General features: G+C 57.8%; 2 protein-coding genes across 3 annotated transcripts in view; both read right to left on the bottom strand.

Annotated features, from left to right (window-relative positions):
* Positions 1–159: 159 nt before the first annotated feature.
* On the bottom strand, positions 160–2,640 carry UPK3BL2 (uroplakin 3B like 2). The gene is made up of 6 exons (XM_040973809.1): positions 2,541–2,640; positions 2,208–2,357; positions 1,729–1,954; positions 1,045–1,124; positions 500–629; positions 160–362 (listed from the first exon to the last, which is right to left on the bottom strand). Exons 1-6 carry the CDS (start codon positions 2,638–2,640, stop codon positions 203–205), a joined length of 846 nt encoding a protein of 281 aa, XP_040829743.1. The 3' UTR covers positions 160–202.
* Positions 2,641–4,010: 1,370 nt separating this feature from the next.
* The window catches only part of LOC121151451 (probable E3 ubiquitin-protein ligase DTX2), a 31,790-nt gene continuing 15,912 nt past the window's right edge, over positions 4,011–19,888 (bottom strand). The window contains exons 4-10 of one of the 2 annotated variants that reach the window (XM_040972833.1): positions 15,517–15,617; positions 11,200–11,340; positions 8,606–8,679; positions 7,787–7,945; positions 6,932–7,093; positions 5,840–5,929; positions 4,011–5,433 (exon numbers count right to left, since the gene is read on the bottom strand). In XM_040972833.1, the coding sequence (XP_040828767.1) occupies positions 5,206–5,433; positions 5,840–5,929; positions 6,932–7,093; positions 7,787–7,945; positions 8,606–8,679; positions 11,200–11,340; positions 15,517–15,617 (955 nt within the window). In that variant the 3' untranslated portion in view covers positions 4,011–5,205. The remainder of the gene's footprint in view (positions 5,434–5,839; positions 5,930–6,931; positions 7,094–7,786; positions 7,946–8,605; positions 8,680–11,199; positions 11,341–15,516; positions 15,618–19,888) is intronic. The other variant, XM_040972834.1, reaches the window with a different exon arrangement.

Genomic DNA, 19,888 nt, shown 5'->3' with positions numbered 1-19,888 from the left:
CGGTCAGGGTGACCCGTCACTTGCAGAGCTGAACTGAGGTAGGGATGAGGGTGGGCCTGGTCTTAGCCATTACTGTCAGCCTGACCAGAGAGAGCCAGGGGCAGAGCTGCTGTGGGCAGGCTAAAGGTAAGGGTAGGTGGAATGTGCTGACCCTGGAGCTTGGGGCAGGGGGACAGGGCCAGAGCCATGCCCAGTGATGGGGTTAGGGGCTGAGGCTGGGGAGGGGGTCGAGGCCTGGCTCGCAGCCCACGGGCAGGGTGGCGGCCTCGCTGGGTGGGATGTGATGAGTGGTGTAGCGCGTGCCTCGGAAGGAGCCAATCCGCAGCTGTTCGGGTGCCTCCTCGGGCCACCACAGGCTGGAGCTGGAGTGGCAGGGGAAGCAAGAGAAAGAGGGCGCCATGTCTCCAGGCAGGGCCCAGACCAGATGTGCAGGAGCCGCGGGGAAGGCTGGGAAGGGGCTGTGTGGCTGGCTGCTGGGGAGTTGAGGGGACGCACTTACAAGCGCATGGTGGAGGCCGCCAGGAAGGCCAGGAGCAGGAGGCCGGTCAGGGCACAGAGGACCGAGGTGATGACTATCATGCTGCCGCTGCGTCGCCCAGGCCATGTGTCGATGGTGCCTGGGGCCACCCCTGCACACAGGGCCACCACTGCACGCCTCGCCACAACACCCTCCCCAGGCCCACACCTCAGGGCTCCATGCAGTAGGCATTTAGGCTTTCAACTGATGAGACACCCCCAAATCCCCTCCCCAGCCTGCCTCTCTGGGCCTTGTACATGTAGTGTCCCTGTCTGCATGACTCATGCTTGCCCCTTGCAGCCCTGGCTTCCTTGTGCCCTTCCCCCAACTTGGCAAGGGTGGCTGATGGGTGAGGGGGCTGTTGGCCTGGGGCATGATATACACTGGGGGCTGACCAGAACCCTGCTCCTCCCCACCTCCCGGCAGGTGCTTCCAGGCCTCCCCACCTCCCATCAGCCCCATGGGAAGAGGGAGTGGGGCCAAATTGCTCCACCTGTATATCAAAGCACCCCACCTCCCAGAGTTACCTTGGTGCAAGGTGATGGGGTCGGACCACCTGGTCTCAGCCCTGGGGGAGCCGCTGGCATCAATCAGGAGGAACTTGACGCTGGGGACAGGAGGCAGTGGAGGACGAGGGGTGAGGCTCAGGCCAGAGCATGGCATGGGGGGACCAGGAGACAGAGGTGACGGGTGAGGGTGGAGGAAGGCACTCCCCTGTGCACCCCACATCATGCATGGCCTGCCCCCCCTCATGCTGTGGAGGTGGAGTCTGCCCTGACCCAGACCAGCCCCTGGGCATCCCTGTGCCCCATTTTCCTCATCTGAGGAAGGGATGAGCAGCTACTTCCTGCTTCCCCTGCTTGGGTCTAAGCACAACTCAGTTTAGTGTCCTGCTGGGATTCAGCCCAAAGCCTCTAGGCTAAGAGGCGGGTTCTCCCTGGGCCCACCTCCGCCCCTTGGATCTCTGGGACGGCCGCACATCCTGCCACACACTGGACTAGGTAGTGAGGGAGCTATCCCTTGTGCCCAAGGAAACGGGAGGAAAAGGAGGGGCGGATCCTGGGGGATGGGGAGGCAGTGAAGGGGTGGGGCCAAGAAGGGCATGGGTGTGGTCATAAGAAACCCCTCCTCCCTCCAGGACCCCTCCCTCCCTCCCCGGCCCCCCATCCCCCGCAATGCTGGAGCCCTCCATTCGCTGGGGTGCAACCAACCTGTAAGGCCCAGGGCCAGGGAGAGGGGCATTGCAGTAGGGTTGCTGCTGGCAGTGAAAGTCATTGCCCACTCGCAGCAGGGGGATGTTTCTGCTGTCCCCTGCGGGGTCCTGACAAGGCAGCTGGCGCAGAGACAGGGGCAGTGTCATGTAGTGGCCCTGGGTGTGCAGCTGTGGGGAGGCGGGGATCTCAGCCAGTGTCTGCGGGTTCCGGAAGTCCCTGGAGACTGGAGGCGGGGTGGAGGGACTGACCATGGCGTGTCAGGGGAGACGGGCTTTGCTGTTGCAGATGGGGGAGAGGGGTCCCCACTTCCCTCCGCCCACCTCACCTCAGTGACAGTGCAGATCCAATGCAAACCTCGTGGAGTTGAAATCCACCTTCAACCCCCGACCCACCCCCGACCCGTGTGGAAGGGCCCCAGTGTGTGAGGGCAGAAGCTCCCAGCGCCCGTCCACGCCCACCCCCTGCCCGCATCGCACCATTGCTGAGGGCTACCACGAGCCAGACTGTGCCAGCTGTATCAGCAAGGGAGTCGAAGACGCACCGCGGCTGCTCCAGTGAGAACGTGGTGGTCGTCACCTTCCCTTCCAGGTCCCAGGCAGTTATCTGAGGTGTGTAGGGGAGCAGTTCTGCAGCCGTCAGGGGTATGTTGGTGAGCAACAGCAGGTACAGATGGGGCATGGGGCCCCCTGCCACCCCCATGGGCTGCCTGCTACAATTGCAGGGAGGTGGGGGGCTGGCCAGCAAGTGTCCCAGCCCCCGCTTGTCTGTCTGAACTGGCCCATCCTGGACTCCCATCCTTCTCTACTCACCCAGGCTGAGGCAGGGTGGCAGGCAGCTCAGCATGACCACCGGCATCAACAGCCAAAAACAAGGCCACCTCCTGGGGAGCCCCATGGCCACTGACTCCATTGCAGCCCTCCCACCAGACTTCAGGCCCGGAGGAGCTGGTTATTCAGGCTGCCAAGGAGGCCAGGTGTGCCTGCTCCTCCCTCCCCAAAGTACAGCCCACTGAGGGAGGGAACTGGGTGGGCTCTGGCAATAAGCAGGGCTGGGGGAGGGGGGCCTGGGCAGTGGACAGGCCTCAGCACCAAGGCTGAGGGACGTGACTCATAGGCCAGCCTGGAGCTCCCCCTCAGGCCTGGCCCCCTCCCTAGCCCTGGGGAGGACCCAGCCTCTGGAAACCAGAGGCTGCAGCTTCATGCCTGAGATTCCAGTGCCCTGTGTGCCAGGAGCCTCCCTCCAGACTTGCACCCCCACCCAGGGAACGCCCTGGGAGCAGAGGGCAGAGCAGCCGCACCCTTGCCTTGCCCAGCTCTCAGCAGACCCGGGCCCCACTGCCCGTGCCCCCCCCACTCCAGTCCCAGACTGCAGCTGTAGTTCCCCAGGAAGAACTTGAACCCCAAGAAAGGACCTGAGTCCCAGACACTGCCTTTACCTACAGGTGTTCATTACACACATTCCCTAAAAGCACACAGCCCAGTGGATTTTAGGGTGTTAGTCCCCCTACCCTTATAGTCCTGAATGAGATGGATCAATCCAGAAATGGACGACTCATCTACCTTTAACACAATCATGCAGTCCTGCTCTCAGCCAGCACATCCCCTCTAGACGCCACCCTCTTGTGTCACCAAGCAGCCCCCACAGTTACTGGCCTGACCCTGGAGACACTGTAGGGTTTCTATTTAGAATTTGTAAGTTAAGGGCATCTTCCCCCTTACAAGCCTCAGGATCCCATATGGGTGCTGCTCTTCCCATCCATCTCCCTGCTTGTGGCCTGGGAAAGCATAATAGAATGGCCTTGGGCTCCTGCATCCATGTGGGAGACCCAGCTCTGGGCTTCGGACTGATTCAGTTTCAGCCACTGTGGCCATTTGAGGAGTGAAATCTCATTTGAGCAGATGGAAGATCTGTCTCTCCTCTGTAAATGTGCCTTTCCAATACGAAATCTTCCAGGCACTGGAGGGCAATGAGGAGTGTCACGGATCTGGTCCCTCTCCATTCATGAGGCTGTGTGACCATCCCACGTCGTCACCCTAGCACTACTATCTTGGACTTGCTTGCAAAAACACTTCAGACATCAGGTCACTTAGTACATGCCTACAGGGGCTCACGCCAGCCATGGCACATGCTTTTTGTCCCTTTTCAAGGCTGATGAGTGTTCCACCCACGTGGATATACCTTATGGGAGCCGATCAGTTCTGCGGTGGCCACTCTCTTGTCTCTGTGAACCGGCGCTTTACAGAACACTCCTGCTGGGCACACAGACATCCCCAGGAGTGCACAGAGGAGCTGGCTGCTTCCCCAAGGGACTGCATCTCAGGTTCCCAGCCTAGCAGGACAAAGGTGGGACAAGCGTAGCATCCTCTCGTACCCAGGGTCAGTTTTAGGGTTTGTGACCACAGCGTCCCACACTGGTAGCTGTGCTGATTCAACGTGCGGGTCCCCAAGACCCAGCCTGGGCACCTCTGCCTGAGCTTCCCAACTGTCTCTGCCTTGGAGACATTAGGCACGTTCCGGATTCCAGCCCCACACTGGGAATGTCACATGGCACGTTTCTCCATCACTCCCCATCCCTGTGAGCCACTGCACAGAAGGAAGATGTTCATCTTTCTGCCAACTCGTTGGAAAATAGACTTTATTGCATTTTTCATAGAGAAAGGGGGCTCACAAAGGCCCAAGTGCCTTTGATCCACAACAGGCAGGCAGCGGGGTCCTGCTCGGGGCATCTGACCAGCCTGAGGGGTCACGTGGTAGGAGGAGGAGACGTGGGCTGGCCTGGCCACCAGCCCTGGCTCCACCACCAGCCAGAGCCTTGGGCCAGCACCGCCTGTTTCCACCATCTGGAAAACTCGGAAGCACATCTGCTCAACTGGACAAGGATAGCCCCAGGTCCTGTGAGAGGAAGGCCAACACACAGTGTTCCGCTGAGAAACCAGAGCCAGCGGCTATCCTTGTAGCCCAACAGGGCCTGCTGTGGGAGTGCCCACTGCGGAGAGCTGTCCAGGTGTGGAAGTGGGGTTCTGGGTGGACTGACATGAGTACTGGCCTCCAGCAGCCATACACACGTGCATACGTGCACACATACACACACGCGCTCTCTGCTAGCAATCATGCCAGGGCCTGCTGACTTTGGCTATTGGGCATTTATTGCAAACAAAATCTGAGGTAAAGGAAGCTGACCCAGGACCTGTGCCCACCCCTGGCCGGGGGTAGGGCAGTCTCTGTTCCCCCGGTGCCCAGCCCTGGGCCTTACAAGCCCCAGAAAGCTTCCGAGGACAGAGGACCTTGTGCACTGAGGTAGCTGCAGAAGCCCACCCCCCACACACCCCCAACCTCCTGGGCTGCCTGATTCCCACAAAGAACCCTGACCCGAGGGGTGGAGGGCAGTGGGAGAGGCAGACCCAAGTCTGGCTTCGGGGAGGGAGCAGCCGGGGCCCCTCACATCCCAGCCTGCCTGGCCAGGGCAGCAACATCTCACTGCTGCTCCAGGCAGTCCTCAGTCACGCCCTGGGCAGCCAACTCAGCCATCACGTTGTGCAGGTAGTTGGGGTCCGGGTAACCATGGCCCGTCACGTTGCGGTCCATCTCTGTCTTGTGGTGGATCTCATTCCACACCACCGTGTCGCTCTCACCAGTGGTGCTGGACGTCCCCACCGTGAAGATGAGCCGCCTCTTCCAGGCCACCTTCAGAAGCTCCAGGACCTGCCCAGGGCGGGACGGGGCTGGCTCGGAACCTGTACCCACTCCCTCCCGTGTTGCCTGGGCCCCCACCATCTGGCCCGGTTCCCTTGGTCACCAGCAGCCAGAACTTGGAGCCCTCCTGGCCTTCTGCCTCTTCCTACACTGGACCCCTTCACGGCAGCCATGGGAGCTCTTGACTGGGCAGGTGCCTCTCCTGCAGCTGCAATCCCAATGCGTACTCTCCCTGGCCCTTCCTGTAGGCAACTCGTGGCCATCCTGCCTGGCCCAAGAGCTTGCTGGGGGCGGGCCTCTCCTGCTCACACAAGCCCCAGTGGAGCTAGTTACCTCCCCCTGCCCTTGGCCCTTGGGGAGCAGTGGCCATGAGTGCGGCCACCAGGGTCCTTCTGGCCGCAGAGCTGGCCCTTACCTTGCGGCCCTGGGCGTTGTCTGGAAGGTAGCACTGGCGGGGGAAGCCTCGGGCGGTGAATGGCTTTCCGGGGTTGGGGTGCTCGGGTCCCTGCGGAGGACACAGGACGAGGGGTGTGCTCTGTGGAGGCCCTCTCAGCCAGTCCTGCCTCATGGCCAGGGACTGTTCCTGCTCCCAAAGGACCAAACGAAGTCCACCCTGCCACCCATGGTTGTACGCCACTCGGCCTCCCTGTGACACCAGGAACCCTGATGACCCTACTGGTCAGAAAGGAAGCCCCTTCCTCCTTGAGCCCCTGACATACAACACACCCTCCGCTTGCCCTAACAAGTGGCTGAAACAGGCGCCTGGTGAGGCAATGGGACAGGCAGGCAGGTGAAGAATGGAGCACCATGCCCCCCTCCACACACAGCTCACCATCCCCTCGCTCCAGGGTGCTAACACTGCTGGGAATCCTGGGTCTCCAATGTCACTCTGGACTCAGGGAAGGGTGGGAAACCTCCACCCATGCCAGAGGTTTGGGGGGCAGGTCAGGGAGAAGCCCTGTCCACTGTCCCACTCCTGCATCTCCCCATCTGCTCCAGGCTTGGAGATCAGTCATGGCTCAAGGCCGAGCTAAAGGGCCAAGGTTCCCACCTGGGACTCTACTGCGCCCCTGGCCCTGCCACTCCCAGCCCCAACTTCAACCCAGCCACTAAACAAGGGTCCATCTGACCCCACTCCTCAAACCCTTCCTTACTGTGCTCCAGCACTTGTGGGGGGCGGTCCCTCATCGGCACCCGCCCCCCTAGCCAGGCTTCCCAACCCCCTCATCCCCATAATGTTCCTGCTCCTCTGCCCTGACCAGGCCAAGAACATCTCTTCCAGGAAAACCATTCTTTGCTCCACAGCCTCCAGGTTCGCTCCTGAACCTCCTGAGTCTGTCCAGGCCCGTGTGGGCACTAGGTGCCTGAGCTTGGGCATCCTTACTCCTGCCAGGGGGCAGGATGGGCTGCTCCAAAAGGAGCCAGTGAGAGAAGGTCCTAGATGTCACCCTTCCTAGGAAGGGTCCGGGGTGGGAGGAGGGGGCTTCTCTCACGCGGGGATCCCCACCTGGATGCCGTGAGGAATGTTGTAGACGATGAGGATGGTCCCGCAGTCCTCATGGCCTGGCAGAGACACCTGGAACTTGAACACCTCCATCTGGCCCCGGGGCTGCGTCCCGGTCTTCTCCCCATAGATGGTCTTGCAGGACGGGCATTGCAGGCTTCCGTCCTAGAACGAGGTGGGGCCCAGAGTTGAGCTGGGGGGCCCCTGCCCTGACGTTGGTGGGGAGGGGCCATTGGCAATGGAGCTCCCAGGGCTTCTCCAAAAGCCAGTTTTGCGGTACCCAAGGTCAGGTCTAGGGGAGTGTCCACAGCCCACAACTGCTAAGATCAAACCGAAGACACGGCCCCTGTCCACGGGCTGGCTGTATGAGATGACAGGACGCTGGGAAGACAGGCCTAGCCAGACCACACGGCCAGCATATGCCTTGGTTCTCTTCCTCCTTCTGGTTAGTGCACACTCCAACTCAACTCCACTAAAGAAAAGCAGCTAGGAGACAGAGTGTGGGCCCTGGCTCTGCACCTCCATCAGGTGACTCGGGCCTGCCCCTTCCCGGAGCCTGGTCTCCGTAAGTACAGGGCTGGCTACAGAGGTCCCTGGAGGGAAACGATAACACCATGTGTGTGTGAAACGTGTAGGTGACCAAGCATGACAAGTGCACTGCTCCTGGGAAGGACCCAGTGGAACCTTCAGAGGGGGCTAAGAGGCCTGGGCCCTCGGTGGTCCTTCTGCCAATGGCTCATCCCACACTGCTGCCCACAGCCCAGCAGCTGTCCCTTCCCTGGCCTTGACTGCCTTGGACCATGGGCTCATTTTGTGTGCGTTTGTGTTTATCCGTGTCCCTACTTCCACCCCAGGCACCTTGTTGCCATTGCAGTACATAGCCAGCAGGCACAGCAGGTGGAAGGCATGGCTGCACTTGGCGAGGCGGCCCACAGCCCTGGGTCCCATTGTCCTGCTGTCGGTCACGTCACTGTAGCCGGATGCCAAGGACAGCTTCTCCATGCAGATGATGCAGTCCTGAGGCGAGAGCAGCACGGTCAGCTCCAGGCCAGGTGCCACAGGCTGGGAACTGGCACCTGCACCCTGGAAGAGCTTCCCAGAAACACAGGCCTGATGTGGCAGTGAGTGGGTGGACCCAGAAACCCAGGTTAGATCAGGGAGATGGGACAAGGACAGAACTGGATCCTCTGGGTAAATGGAGCCCAGGAGAGAAGGGCAAGGGTGGACTCTGCAGGGCTCTGCCTGCCAGGCTCAGGAACTGGGGCTCCATTGGGGAATCAAGGGACCCTTGTGAGGCATCCATTGGTCCAGGTCTTTCCCGGCACTGCACTTGCAGCATAGAGTAGAAGCACAGCACTGGGCTGTGTGTGGACTGAGCTGTGGCTGACCCCCATGGCACCTTCAGGACCTGCTGCCACCCTGAGACAAGTGCACCTAGGGCCCCCCACAATGTGGCTTGACAGACAAGATCCCCGAGGTCCCATGGGGACAGTGGCCAGGACCCAGCAGACCTTCGTCATCACAGAAACCCTCAAAGGGTGCTCCTAATGGCTAGTGGGGCAGGACTGTCACCTGGACATGCCTCTCTGGCTTCTGATGGGGGTGGGTGGACATACCCTATCCTCATCTCCCAACAAAAATGATGGCGGTGGCAGCAGGATGCCAAGGGACACAAACCTCATCGGGGGGCGTGCTCAGCTCCTCAGCGTACCTTCGGATCACTTGCTCTGGCTCTGGCTTTGGAGTCACCCCTGGAAGAGACGAGAATGCAAGTGGGGCTCCGAGGACCAGGGAGTGGAGAGGGCAGCGACGTCTCAGAAGGCAGGGCAGGGGAAGGGGTCCAAGCTGCCAGGAGGAAACGTCGGAAGGTGGGTGAGCGAGACAGGAGAGAACATTCCAGAGCCCTATGGAGCCACCCAGGGGAGGCAGCATAGGAGGGGCAGAAGAGCAGCGCGTCCCAGATTATGGCGCTGCAGTCAGGCAGGAAGGCAGGCCTGGGATCTAAGAGTCGCATGGCAGTGGCAAGGACAAGGTCTGATGGAGTTAGTTCTGGTGGCATCATTTCCTTCAAGTGTCATCCCTCTCATGGGGGCAGGGCCAGAGGAGAGGGCAGGGTGAAAGTACCCACAGCCTAGTCCATGTGGTACTGAACTGGTCGGCTACAGCACAGAGCCACAAGGACAGTGCCTGGGAACATGACAGGGTCGGGGTGGGGGTGGGTCTCAGTAACACCCCCATAGGGTTCCTTGAGCCAAGAGACCTGGGGAAGGACCAGGATGTGGCAGGGAGTATCCCTGGCTGTCCTACCCCTCTCCTGAGCACAGAGAAGGGAGGGGGAATGCTGTGCTTCAGGCTGACAACTGCTCCGGGGTGGGCGCTGTGGCACAGTGGGTTCAACTACTCCTTGGGATGCTGCCCTACCAACACCCACTTGTGATTCAGCTTCCTGCCAATACTCCTGTGAAGGTGGTGGCTGATGCCCAGTTAGTGCCCTGGCTTCCTGCCACTTGAAAGCAACCCCTGGCTCCTGGCTTTGCCCCACTCTGGCTACTGCAAGCATCTGGGGAGGGAGCTGACGGATAAGATCTCTGTCTCTCCCTGTTTCTCCATCTTTCAAAAATAAGTCAGCCATAAGTCAATTGTTAAAAAGAAGAAAAGAGAAACCACGCCACCTAGTGAGAGACTACCAGCATAGCCCTGGCCTTCCTAGCTGGCAGCAGCAACAGCAACCAAGAGTGGTGGCCAAGCCCAAACAGGTGCCAGCAGGGACGCCAGTACGAAGTGACCCAGACAGTGCCCCCTAACATCCTGGTCAGGGCCTCATCTCAGAGACTTGAAGGGGCTCTGGTGTGGACAGAGCTGTTGGCTAAGCAAGAAAAGGTGGGGGGTGAGGGGGCAGCTCCACACGCAAGGCACAGCACAGGCTAAAGCCAGGCGACATGACTTTCCATTCCAGCCCCTGGACTGTTGCCAAGGACTCCGTTCCCTCAGCTGGGAGGGAGAAGCCAAGGCAGGGGAGTGACCCACCCAGCGATGGGCACCCATGGGCACAGGAGTGGTAACTCCCCCAAAGTTTCCTCAACATACCCCCTCCCCAACCTCAATGTACTCCTAACGCACATGTACTTGAAGTAGGTGTGGAACACAGAATGAAGCAAACGAGTTTATTTTGGTGTAAAAAAAAGTTTCAAATTCATGCATAAAACAATGGGAGGGAATCTTCCGAATGTTTATGGAAAATGTATACTGTGAAAAACTATTCCAGATTTCCATTTTTTTTTTTTTTTGCACCAAAATAAACTTGCCTTTTCATTCCAGTTTTCCAGGAACTTACTGAAGTATCAGGGATACATAAACCACCTAACACTACCCCTGACACCCTTGTGCTACCACAGGCCTGCGAGACCCACACCTGCACCACGGGCCCCCTTTTTCACAAAGGCCTAGTGGCTCCCAGCCAAACCTGGGGCAGCCCAGCGACCAGGAGCAGCTGCCAGCCACCTCCGTATTCCATCCTCCCCAAGCCTGGTAGCTTCTGCTCCAGGAGCCACATTTCTCATAAGGGACCACCCAGAGCACCCTAAGGAGATTGTCCCTGCCTCTGAGGCCACAGGGTGTGGGTGGATTGCGCAGAGACTGGGGCCTGGGAAGAGGGTCTGAACCAAACGCAACCAGAGCAGCCACCGTCACCCTGCATGAGGTACCTGGCTACTATCCCTCACCAACACACCAAAACAGAAGGGACAGGAACCAAAACAGAAGGAATGGCTCCGAAACAAAGAAAGCTGTGTGAGATCCCACAGGCTGAGAGAGCTGGGGCCAAGATGCAGGCCCCAGTTCCCAGCACACCCGATGCAGGCTTGGGTGGCCAGCAGTCCACAATTCCATGGCCTGGCTTCACAAAGGTGATGGGCTGGGCACTGCAGGACCCTCTACACCAACCTGCTCAGAACTGCTAGCACCTCCCAAGGCCCTGTGACCCATCGGCAGGGCAGAAGTCAGCAGGGGACTCCTCTCAGGTGGCCAGCCTGGGCCTTGCCCACATCTGTGGGTTGACAAGTCACAGGGCCCTCTCACAGCACCTGGGCTAAGAGATGTTCCCAAGGGCCACCTCTGCCATTGAGAGAGGGGACAGGCAAGTGAGGGGGGAGGAGTAGGCATCGCAGAGAACCCCGGAGGTGAGAGGAGAGCATTGACGCGGGACAGTGAGAGGCAGCAAGACTTGGAGGCGGCTGAGCAAAGGCCAGAGCGCGTGTGCGAGCAGGAACTACCTTTCACGGCCATTTTCCTCAATCTCTTAACTGAGCTGTGACTTTTAGAGGCCAGACGGGAGGCGGGAGGGCTGGTGGGCTGGGGTGCGTGGCTAAGACACACAGGGAGTCCAATGGCTGACATCAGCACACTCGTCATGCCTACACGGAACGTGAGACCAGACATGCAAGGGGGGAGAAAGGTTAGAAGGAGGCACTAGGCCCACGGCAGTCACACCCGTGCCGAGCCCCAGGTGGCAGCGCTGGCAACAGTCATCAGGACCAGCACGTCTCTCCAGGGGACGACCTGACCACTGCAGGCAGGCAGCCAGGGCCCACCCATGCTGACAAGACAGAGCTCTGGGGCCCATCAGCACCAGCAGGCGCCCAGCCCATGTCTGGAGCATGCAGCGGGGACCAGGGCAATGGGGACCAGGGCAATGGCTTCAGGAGAGCAGAGGGCTGCTCGCTCGCCCAGGAGTCTTGGCGGTTATAAGTGCACTCTCCCCGGGCATGGCACAGGGCAGCACGGGAGAGGCAAGCTCTGAAAACTGCTCAGGCAGGCTTCCAGGGGCTCCTCCCCGTGCCCCCAGAGACACACACACGGCCCAGAGTGTGCTGTCTGCTTTCCATGTCCCATCCAACCTACCCAGGTGCTACAGCCTTCAGGGACCTCACTGGAGTGGGCACACGGGCTGCTGTCCTGTGAGCCTGCTCCCACACTCAGCTTCCTTCTCTGGTGCCCAAGGGGAAGGTAACAGAAGCAGGCGCCAGTGTTGATAGAGATGGCCACTGTCCGCAGGACTCACTGTGCCCGATGCCTGTGGGCAGGCTGGAAACCTACCCCCACTCCCGCCTGTGCAGCCCTCTCTGTACCTCCTGTACCCCAGGGTGCTCTCCTGCTGGGTGGCCTGCCCACTGTCCCACCTCCCTAGTGCGCTCTGTCACTGAGTGTGCCAGGCTTAGCTGCACCTCCCCAAGGGAAAGCACTGAGCTCTCTGCCTCTGGGGCTGGGCATCGGGCAGAGATCGTGGCGCTCCAGGGCCCCAGTCCCCTCCAGCACAGTTGGGGCAGACAGGGAAGTTTCAGAGAGGGGAAGGGCAGCCAGGCCAGCAGCAGACGCCTTTAAAAGAAGAACAAAAGACTCTTAAACCTGACCAGTGTGCCACCAGCCTGGGTGGCACAGCTGAGCTGTGCCAAGGCCACCATGGTGGCCACTTAACGGTAGACACTCGGGGGCTCATCAGAAGACTGAAGTTCAAGCCAGGCCTTGGCTGCCGCCCTGCATTCTGGTTGGACCTCCAACCAGCAGTCACCACCTCCGACACCCCCAGGCAGTTCCTTGGGAACAGAGAGTCAGGTGGGCAGAACCACAAGCAGACACAGGAGACAGAAAAGGGGTGAGCTGAGAGCAGATGTGTCTTCCTGAGGTGAGCCCTGGGCCTCTTACTGACCTTGGCCTCATGTGTCACCCTGGGGCTCCCTGACCAGCCCAGCTAAGGGCCAGAGACCACCCTCAGCTCTCTCCCCAGCTCCTATCTGCCTAGTCCGCTTTCTCTATATCTGGATAGCTGAAATCCCTCCTGCATTGGTTCTGGATGATTGACATGAGGACCCAGCCCTACAGGACAGTGCCCGGCCCAGAGGAAGCCCTCAGGCGGCCTGTGGAGCTTGTCTGCTGAAGAACTAAATGACCCATAAGGTGCCCCCTTCAGCCACCACCACTGTTTCCGGCACACAGCCCACCCCTAAGCTGCAGTCACAGGGGCCACAGAGGCCTCACCGTGGCCTGGACAGGAAGCAGCCCCCATACCCCTCACTGCACAGAATCAACACACAAGAGAATAGGATAGGGGGATTCCTTAGTGCAAGGGCTCAGGGACACCCCCCACGTAACTGGACAACTCCGACAGCCACCGCTGGCCCCCAGCCTCCCCTGACATGGCCTGTCAGAGGGAGAAGGCCCCATTTAGATTCATGTCCAAAATCTGCCAACTCCCTCATGCTGACCTCAGAGCAAGGAGTGCCTGGGTGTACCACACAAAACAACCCAGCTGGAAAGTCACCTAACCGTGTCCCCCTCCAAGGGCTTGCCTCTGCACCAAGTGCTGCCTTCCTGGAGCCATGAGCACAGCCCAGAGCGGGAAGGGGGGCTCCTCCTGCACCCCAAAGAGAGGGGAGTTCCTCCTTTTCCCCAGTGTCCTAAATATGGGTCCCACTAAGGGTGCCAATCACCAACCTGAGAGCCAAGGCTAATGGCTGTCTGGTCCAGGGCTCTTATCTCTCAGGTAGAGAACAAGACACTTTGGGCATCTGTCTCCCTCGTGAGAGAAGGGCAGGGGCTACAAGCCCTGGTTAGGGGCCAGCATCGGGGCAGCAGTTCAGATGCCGCTGGCAACACCGGCCTATTCCCGGACTGGGGTGCCTGTGTGGAGGTTCCGGTTCCCCTTCTCATTCAGCTTCCTGCTGAGGTGTACCCTGGGAGGAAGGGGTTCCTGCCACCGGGTGGGAGACCTAGAATGAATCCCTGGCTGCTGGCTCCAGCCTGGGCCAGCATGACCTGGTGCAAGACTTTGAGAAGTGAACACAGAAAAATAAAAAAATCCCAAACAGCAGAAGAAAACCTAGGCCTGCCGAGCTCCACTTAGAGGTGGTGATGACATCTGTATGGTGGCCTCAGGTTGTCCCCCTTGTCCCTGGTCAGCCCTGTACGGAGGCTGCCAAAGCCCCCAGAGCCTGGAGCAGGCGAGGGTACGGCCAGCTGCACACATACATCCACACATGGGACCTTCTGACCCACCGGAACACCCAAGGCCACCCAGCCAGCACGTCCTGGGTTTGGTCACTCTTCTCTTGGCCTCAGCACAGGCTGGTGCCCGAAACAGGTTCCATGCAACCTCCCGGGCAGGATCTCTCTGTCCTGGACTCTGCCCAGTCAACTCTAGCTCTTGCCCTCCCGACCTACAGCTGCCTTCTGTGGACAGTGAGCTACTCTGCCCATGGCCCATGGTCTTTGTGGGCCCTCACTCTCCTGTAGGGGTCAGAGGACACTATCCCTCCACAGAGAGCCACACGCCAGCCATTTCTAGCCAGCTCCATGGCTTACAGCATAGTCACCGCCCATGCCCCTGCACTGAGACCAGAAACTCAGAGATAAGATGAATTTCCTCAAACAGAAAGGGGGAATAACCCCCCCCCCCACCTCAGGGAATCACCCCGGGATGCGAGCGCTTGTGCGCTCGCTCTTTCTCTCTCTCTCTCTCACACACACACACAGAGCAGTCTCACAGTCCTCTGTCCCATTAGCTGGGGATTCCCCTTGCGAACATTCAAAGCTGAACCTCTACCCAGGAATTCTGGGAGGGAACTGGCAGATACCAGATTTCTTTTTCTCTCTCTGGCTGTCCTCTCTTACTCTTACATTTTTAAAATCTTGAGGGAAAAAAAAAAAGATGGACAGAGAATAAAACCTCTAGAACGGGTAGGGACTTCTTTCCTGACAACAGCCACTGGCAGTTTACAACATCACTCATGGCCATACAGAATCATCAACGTCAGCCTGCCTGGAGCTGGTGGTTTGAGTCTCAGCCACTTCACTTCCTGCCCAGCTCCCTGCTAATGCACCTGAGAAAGCAGCAGAAGACAGCTCAAGGTCTTGGGACGTTAGACCTACGTGAGAGATCCAGAAGAAGCCCATGGCTTTGGACTGGCCTAGCTCTGACCACTGAGATCACTCGGGGAGTGAACCCGCAAACAGAAGATCTCTCTCTCCTTTTGTCTCTATAATTCTCCCTCTCAAATAAGTAAATCTTTACAATACCTAGAAGTGTTGCAAATCTAAGCAAGCCCAGAGATTACTTTTGTTTTTAAAATCAACCTGCTGTGCATTTGTTTGGCTCCAAGCCTAGCCTACAGCTGCCTTGGCATGACCACTCCAAGTGATGTTGCAGACCCCGCATGACCTGCAGGCCAGACGTTCCCCACCCCACTGGACACAAGATACTTATTCAAGATGCCATGTAACTACAGCCAAACAACCTTACCAGGTCCCTGGAGGGCCCTTTCATGGAAACACTTCAACCATTCAGGACAGGAATGGTTGACTAACCAATACTGAACTTGATGTAAAAGTTGAACATGCAAAAGGTGCACCCCAGGACATCTGCCATCAGGCCTGATCCCCAACCTCAACCCCAGAGCTCAGCTGCTGGGCTCTCACTAGCAGGAGGCACTGCTTCCACAGGAGCCCCTTCCAGGTTCTCCGTGGACGTGGGGGGTAACAAGGAAACTGCCCCTGTTTCTGTCCCCAATCACATGGGGTGGGAACAGAGCACCTACCTGCGAGTGCTTGCTGGACCCGGCTGGCCTTTGGCATCTGCACAGGCACCGTGGCAGGGACACTGCTGGGGTTGCTTGAGGGGCCACTGGGAAGAGAGGCACTTGGAGAGGAAAGAGAACAAAGCTGAATGGACATGGTGACTCAGCAGAGACCCAGAGGAAGGGAGGGAGGCACATGAGCCCTGATAGTGGGGTACAGATGAGGCCCCCCCGTGCTGCTGCTTTCCCAAGCTGCCTCCGCAGGCGTAGGGGAGCCTTAGTGGAGACCGGTGTTGTGGCATAGCAAGTCAAGTGCCAGTCTGAGTCCTGACTGTTCCACTTCCGATCTAGCTCCCTGCTAACAGCTCCAGAAAAGGCAGCTGAAGATGATCAAGCACCTGGGCTCCTGACATCCACATGGGAGACCGCCTAGCTTCAGCTTGGCTCGGTCATGGGGGCCATCTGGGGATTGAACCAATGGACGGCTGGATCTCTCTCCTCCTCTGACGTTCAAATTAAAAACAATCTTTAGATTTATTTATTTTTATTGGAAAGGCAGATACACAGAGGAGGAGAGACAGAGAGGAAGATCTTCCAACCGCAGCAGTTGGAGCTGAGCCAATCCAAAGCCAGGAGCTCCTCCAGGTCTCCCATGCGGATACATGGTCTCAAGGCTTTAGACCTCCTTGACTGCTTTCCCAGGCCACAAGCAGGGAGCTGGATGGGAAGGGGGGGGCGCTGGGATTAGAACTGGCGCCCATATGGTAACCTGGCACGTGCAAGGCAAGGACTTTAATCATTACGCTATCACGTTGGGTCCCCAAAAATGTTTTGTTTAAGGGGGGAAAAAAAACCCTTAGTGAACAGTACTGTGTAGCAATACTGTGGCAATGGTTAGCATTTTGGTGATGACAATTACATCATGCAGAAATTCCCAACAGAGGTCAGAGGTCACGTGAGATAAGCATAGTGTAGAACGTGAATGTCTTTGTAACTTTCCAGTCAGTCAATCACAAGGTCCCACACAACAAAGGCTTTTCGTTTAAAAGTTCCTGCCTCAAACCAGGCTGGACCGCAACACTCATTGGTTCAGGGCTGGAAACAGAACGACCCGGCAATTGCAACCACCAGCTGATTGGGGTGATGGACTGTGCCAGGCCTTACTTGCTAGTACATACAAGAATCTGGTCTGGGAACACCTCAAAGCTTCTTTGGGGATCTCCCCAATTGAACTGCTAGACTCAGATCCCTAACCATGAAAAGACAGAGGACAGAACAAGTCAATCAACCCCCTCAGCCATATGTTGGCAGTGAAAAACTGGGCAAACAGAGACTCTAAGATGGACTATGTTAATCCGTGGATTCTTCAATGACCTCATCGTACTTGGAGTGGCGAGACTGGCAGCAATCCATAACCGCTGAACTATCAAAACCATTTGAACAAGACCCATGGAGCATGCCCCACATCAGGGACCTGGAGTGGGTGGGAGACTGGGTGGGACTTTTCTCTTAATATCACCCTTTACCTCAAATACATGAAGGAAACAATGTGGAAATAATAGTCTTACCCACTTTCCTGTAGCCCTTGAACCTTTTTACCCTAATTAACTATGTAAAGGTTGTAAAAAATAAATAAAATAATAAAATAAAAAGGCCCTGCCTCTCCTGGGAGTGGGTTCAAGTCATTCGCGTGGCTATGTAACACAGCCAGGAAAGGGCCCTGCACTGATCCACAAAGCGGAAGCCCAGAGGTGGCTGGCTCCGCCCATCCCTCCTCGCCCCCTCCAAAACAACAGGAAGGTTAGGAAACTCTGGCTGGCCAACTCCCTGTGCTTGAGCTCCCCAGGACAGGGCGGATCTTAGGACAGGAGGGACGGCTCCAGTGCCCGAGGCCATCCTGGCAGCAGTCAGCACTGGCCCAGCATCCTGCTCAGCTGATCCAGAGGCCTCCCAGGGCTGCCCCACCGCTGCTGCTGGCTACAAGGAGGGGAAAGGGGAGTTCCCACCCACCAGTTTCTCACACCAACTGCCAGAGCCTCAGAAAGGGTTGCCTAGAACACAGCAGGGGCTCCAAGATGCACCTGAACCAAGAAAGTTCTTTCAGGGCCCAGGACGTAGCCTAGTGGCCAACATCCTTGTCTTGCATATGCCAGGATCCCCTATGGGTGCTGCTTATAATCCTGGTGGCCCTGCTTCCCATCCAGCTCCCTGCTTATGGCCTGGGAAAGCAGTCAAGGACAGGCCCAAAGTCTTGGGACCCTGCACTCGCGTGGGAGACCTGGAAGAGGAGCTGGGCTCCTGGCTTCAGATCAGCGTAGCTCTGGTCATTGTGGGAGTGAATCAATAGACAAAAGATCTTCTTCTCTGTCTCTCCTCCTCTTTATATATCTGCCTTTCCAATAAAAATAAAACAAATCTCTTCTTTAAAAAATGGCCACAAAATAAAATAGCCATAAGAGTTAACATTATACTTTGTTCTATATTTTTTTTTTCCCATTTGATTTTCAGGGTTATTTTTTTTCTCCAAGCCAAGATTGCATGCCTGGCTGGGAAGCCACAGAGCAGACGCTGGCGTGTGGTGGGCATGGCACCGCAGGGGAGGGCGGGGATGTGAATCCATGGCCCCTTAAGGACCAAGCCCAGCAAGAGGAAAAGACACACAGGGAGAAGGGCCAGACTGAGGTTCCTCGGGCAAGGACCAGAGCCCAACGCGCGTGTACACCAAGAATTCCCATGTGCCATTCACCCAGGGACAGCCCTGGGTCTTTCAAGGGTAGGCAGGACCTCAAGGGTCATACCCCCATGAGTGCAGCCAAGACTGCCTAAAAGACCCACAACTCTGCCTGACAGCCTGTGGGGCAAGGAGCACAGGAGAGGCTGCAACCTGCATGTTGCCCACCTCACGTTCCCTTCTTCCTGACCTCCTAGTTGTCTATGGGATGAGGGAGGCACAGGCACTTGGAGCTGGGGTGAAAACATAGCTCCAGTTCCCACACTGGAGGGTCTAGGCTCAAGTCCCAGCTGTGTCCATGCCCAGCTTCCAGCTAGCCAACCCCCCGGGAGCGAAGATAGTGCTGCAGTACTTGGGCACTTATCATCCTGCAGCAGGAGACTTAGACGGCATTCCCAGCAGCTCATAGTGGGTAAAGCCACCACATGTAACACCAGCATCCCCTATGGGTGCCAATTCCTGTCCTCATCCACCTCGCTTCTGGCCCAGCTCCTTACTAATGGCCTGGGGAAAGCAGTGCAAGATGGTCCAAGTGCCTGGAGTTCTGCAACCCATCCGAGTGAGACCCTGGAACAAACTCCTGACATTACCCTGGCTCAGCCCCAGCAGTGTGTCCATCTGGAAAGTGAACCAATGGATGGAAAATCTTTCTTTCAAAGAATCAATCTTTTAGAAATATTAGTAATGTATCAAAACATAAATGACTGCTAAAAGCCCCCACGATGGTGCAGGGACAATGCCAGTGGGCTTCCTGTTTTCTTAGGGGCAAAGGAGAGAACAGGGGGGTCCTCAAGAACTGCGAGAAACCACTGTCAGCTCAGAACCAAAGGAAAATTCTGGATCCTCTCAAAACAGCTCCTGAATCTCGAGACAAGAAGAGAGCAACCACAGAAGGCAGGAGCTGACCTCGGGGCCACAACACGACAGCAGCAAGGCCCCGCTCAGAACCTGTGACTGCAGCCACACAGGCAGAGGACAGCCTGCAGCCCAGACGGCCTGGCCAGCCTTGGGAGAGGTGACAGCAACAGTACCAGATGTGCGATCATCCCCAGGAGAGACCAAGTGCCCTCAAAAATGCTCACTGAAGGGGGAAGACACAGTGTGCACAACGCATGTTCTGGCGCTTAAAGAGAGACCTGGGCTAAAAGGAGGCTCAATCGCACAACTCAGTTACAAATGATACAGACTCTTGCAGGATTTAGTGCCAACTCCCGGGGTACTGGGAAACCAGCCGGGCCACAGTTTCACCCCGATTGAGCAAGAGCCAACTGGGGAACACATAAGCCTAAGAGCACAGCCAGATGCACGGGCTCCCTCCCCGCCATGAGGGACTTTCCTGTGCACTGAGCCAGTTCCCAGGCCCCACCCACTGGCACCCATGTGCCGTCTTCAGACCTGCCCTGCCCGCCCTGCTCCCTCCACATTTGGACAACTTTCACCCAGTGCTGTTGACACTGGGTTTGGCTCAGGGAACTGTACTGCGGCCTCCCTGGGGTAAGGCAGGGCACCAAGGGGGCCACGTGTTTTCAGTCCCCCAGTGCCTGCTGGGTGAACACGCCAAGCTCTTGGCCAAGTTCCTCTGCCCCACCCCGGGAGGGGGCGCCGAGGAGGGCCGGCCAGAACCAGCTGCTTTTTCATGGCTGCAGAGGTCAGCGCAGGTGA

The sequence above is a fragment of the Ochotona curzoniae genome, unplaced genomic scaffold (assembly GCF_017591425.1).
Source record: "Ochotona curzoniae isolate NIBS_2020 unplaced genomic scaffold, NIBS_Ocur_1.0 contig_2321, whole genome shotgun sequence".
NCBI classification, from domain to species: Eukaryota; Metazoa; Chordata; class Mammalia; order Lagomorpha; family Ochotonidae; genus Ochotona; species Ochotona curzoniae.
This window is presented reverse-complemented; position numbering and strand designations above follow the sequence as displayed.

Excerpts from the sequence above, each read along its gene's own strand:
- UPK3BL2 (XM_040973809.1), bottom strand. The coding sequence starts at position 2,640 with ATGGAGTCAGTGGCCATGGGGCTCCCCAGGAGGTGGCCTTGTTTTTGG. Across the intron at positions 630-1,044 it reads CCCCATCACCTTGCACCAAG|GGGTGGCCCCAGGCACCATC; the intron begins GTAACTCTGGGA and ends CCCTGTGTGCAG. Across the intron at positions 363-499 it reads GCGGCCTCCACCATGCGCTT|CTCCAGCCTGTGGTGGCCCG; the intron begins GTAAGTGCGTCC and ends CTGCCACTCCAG.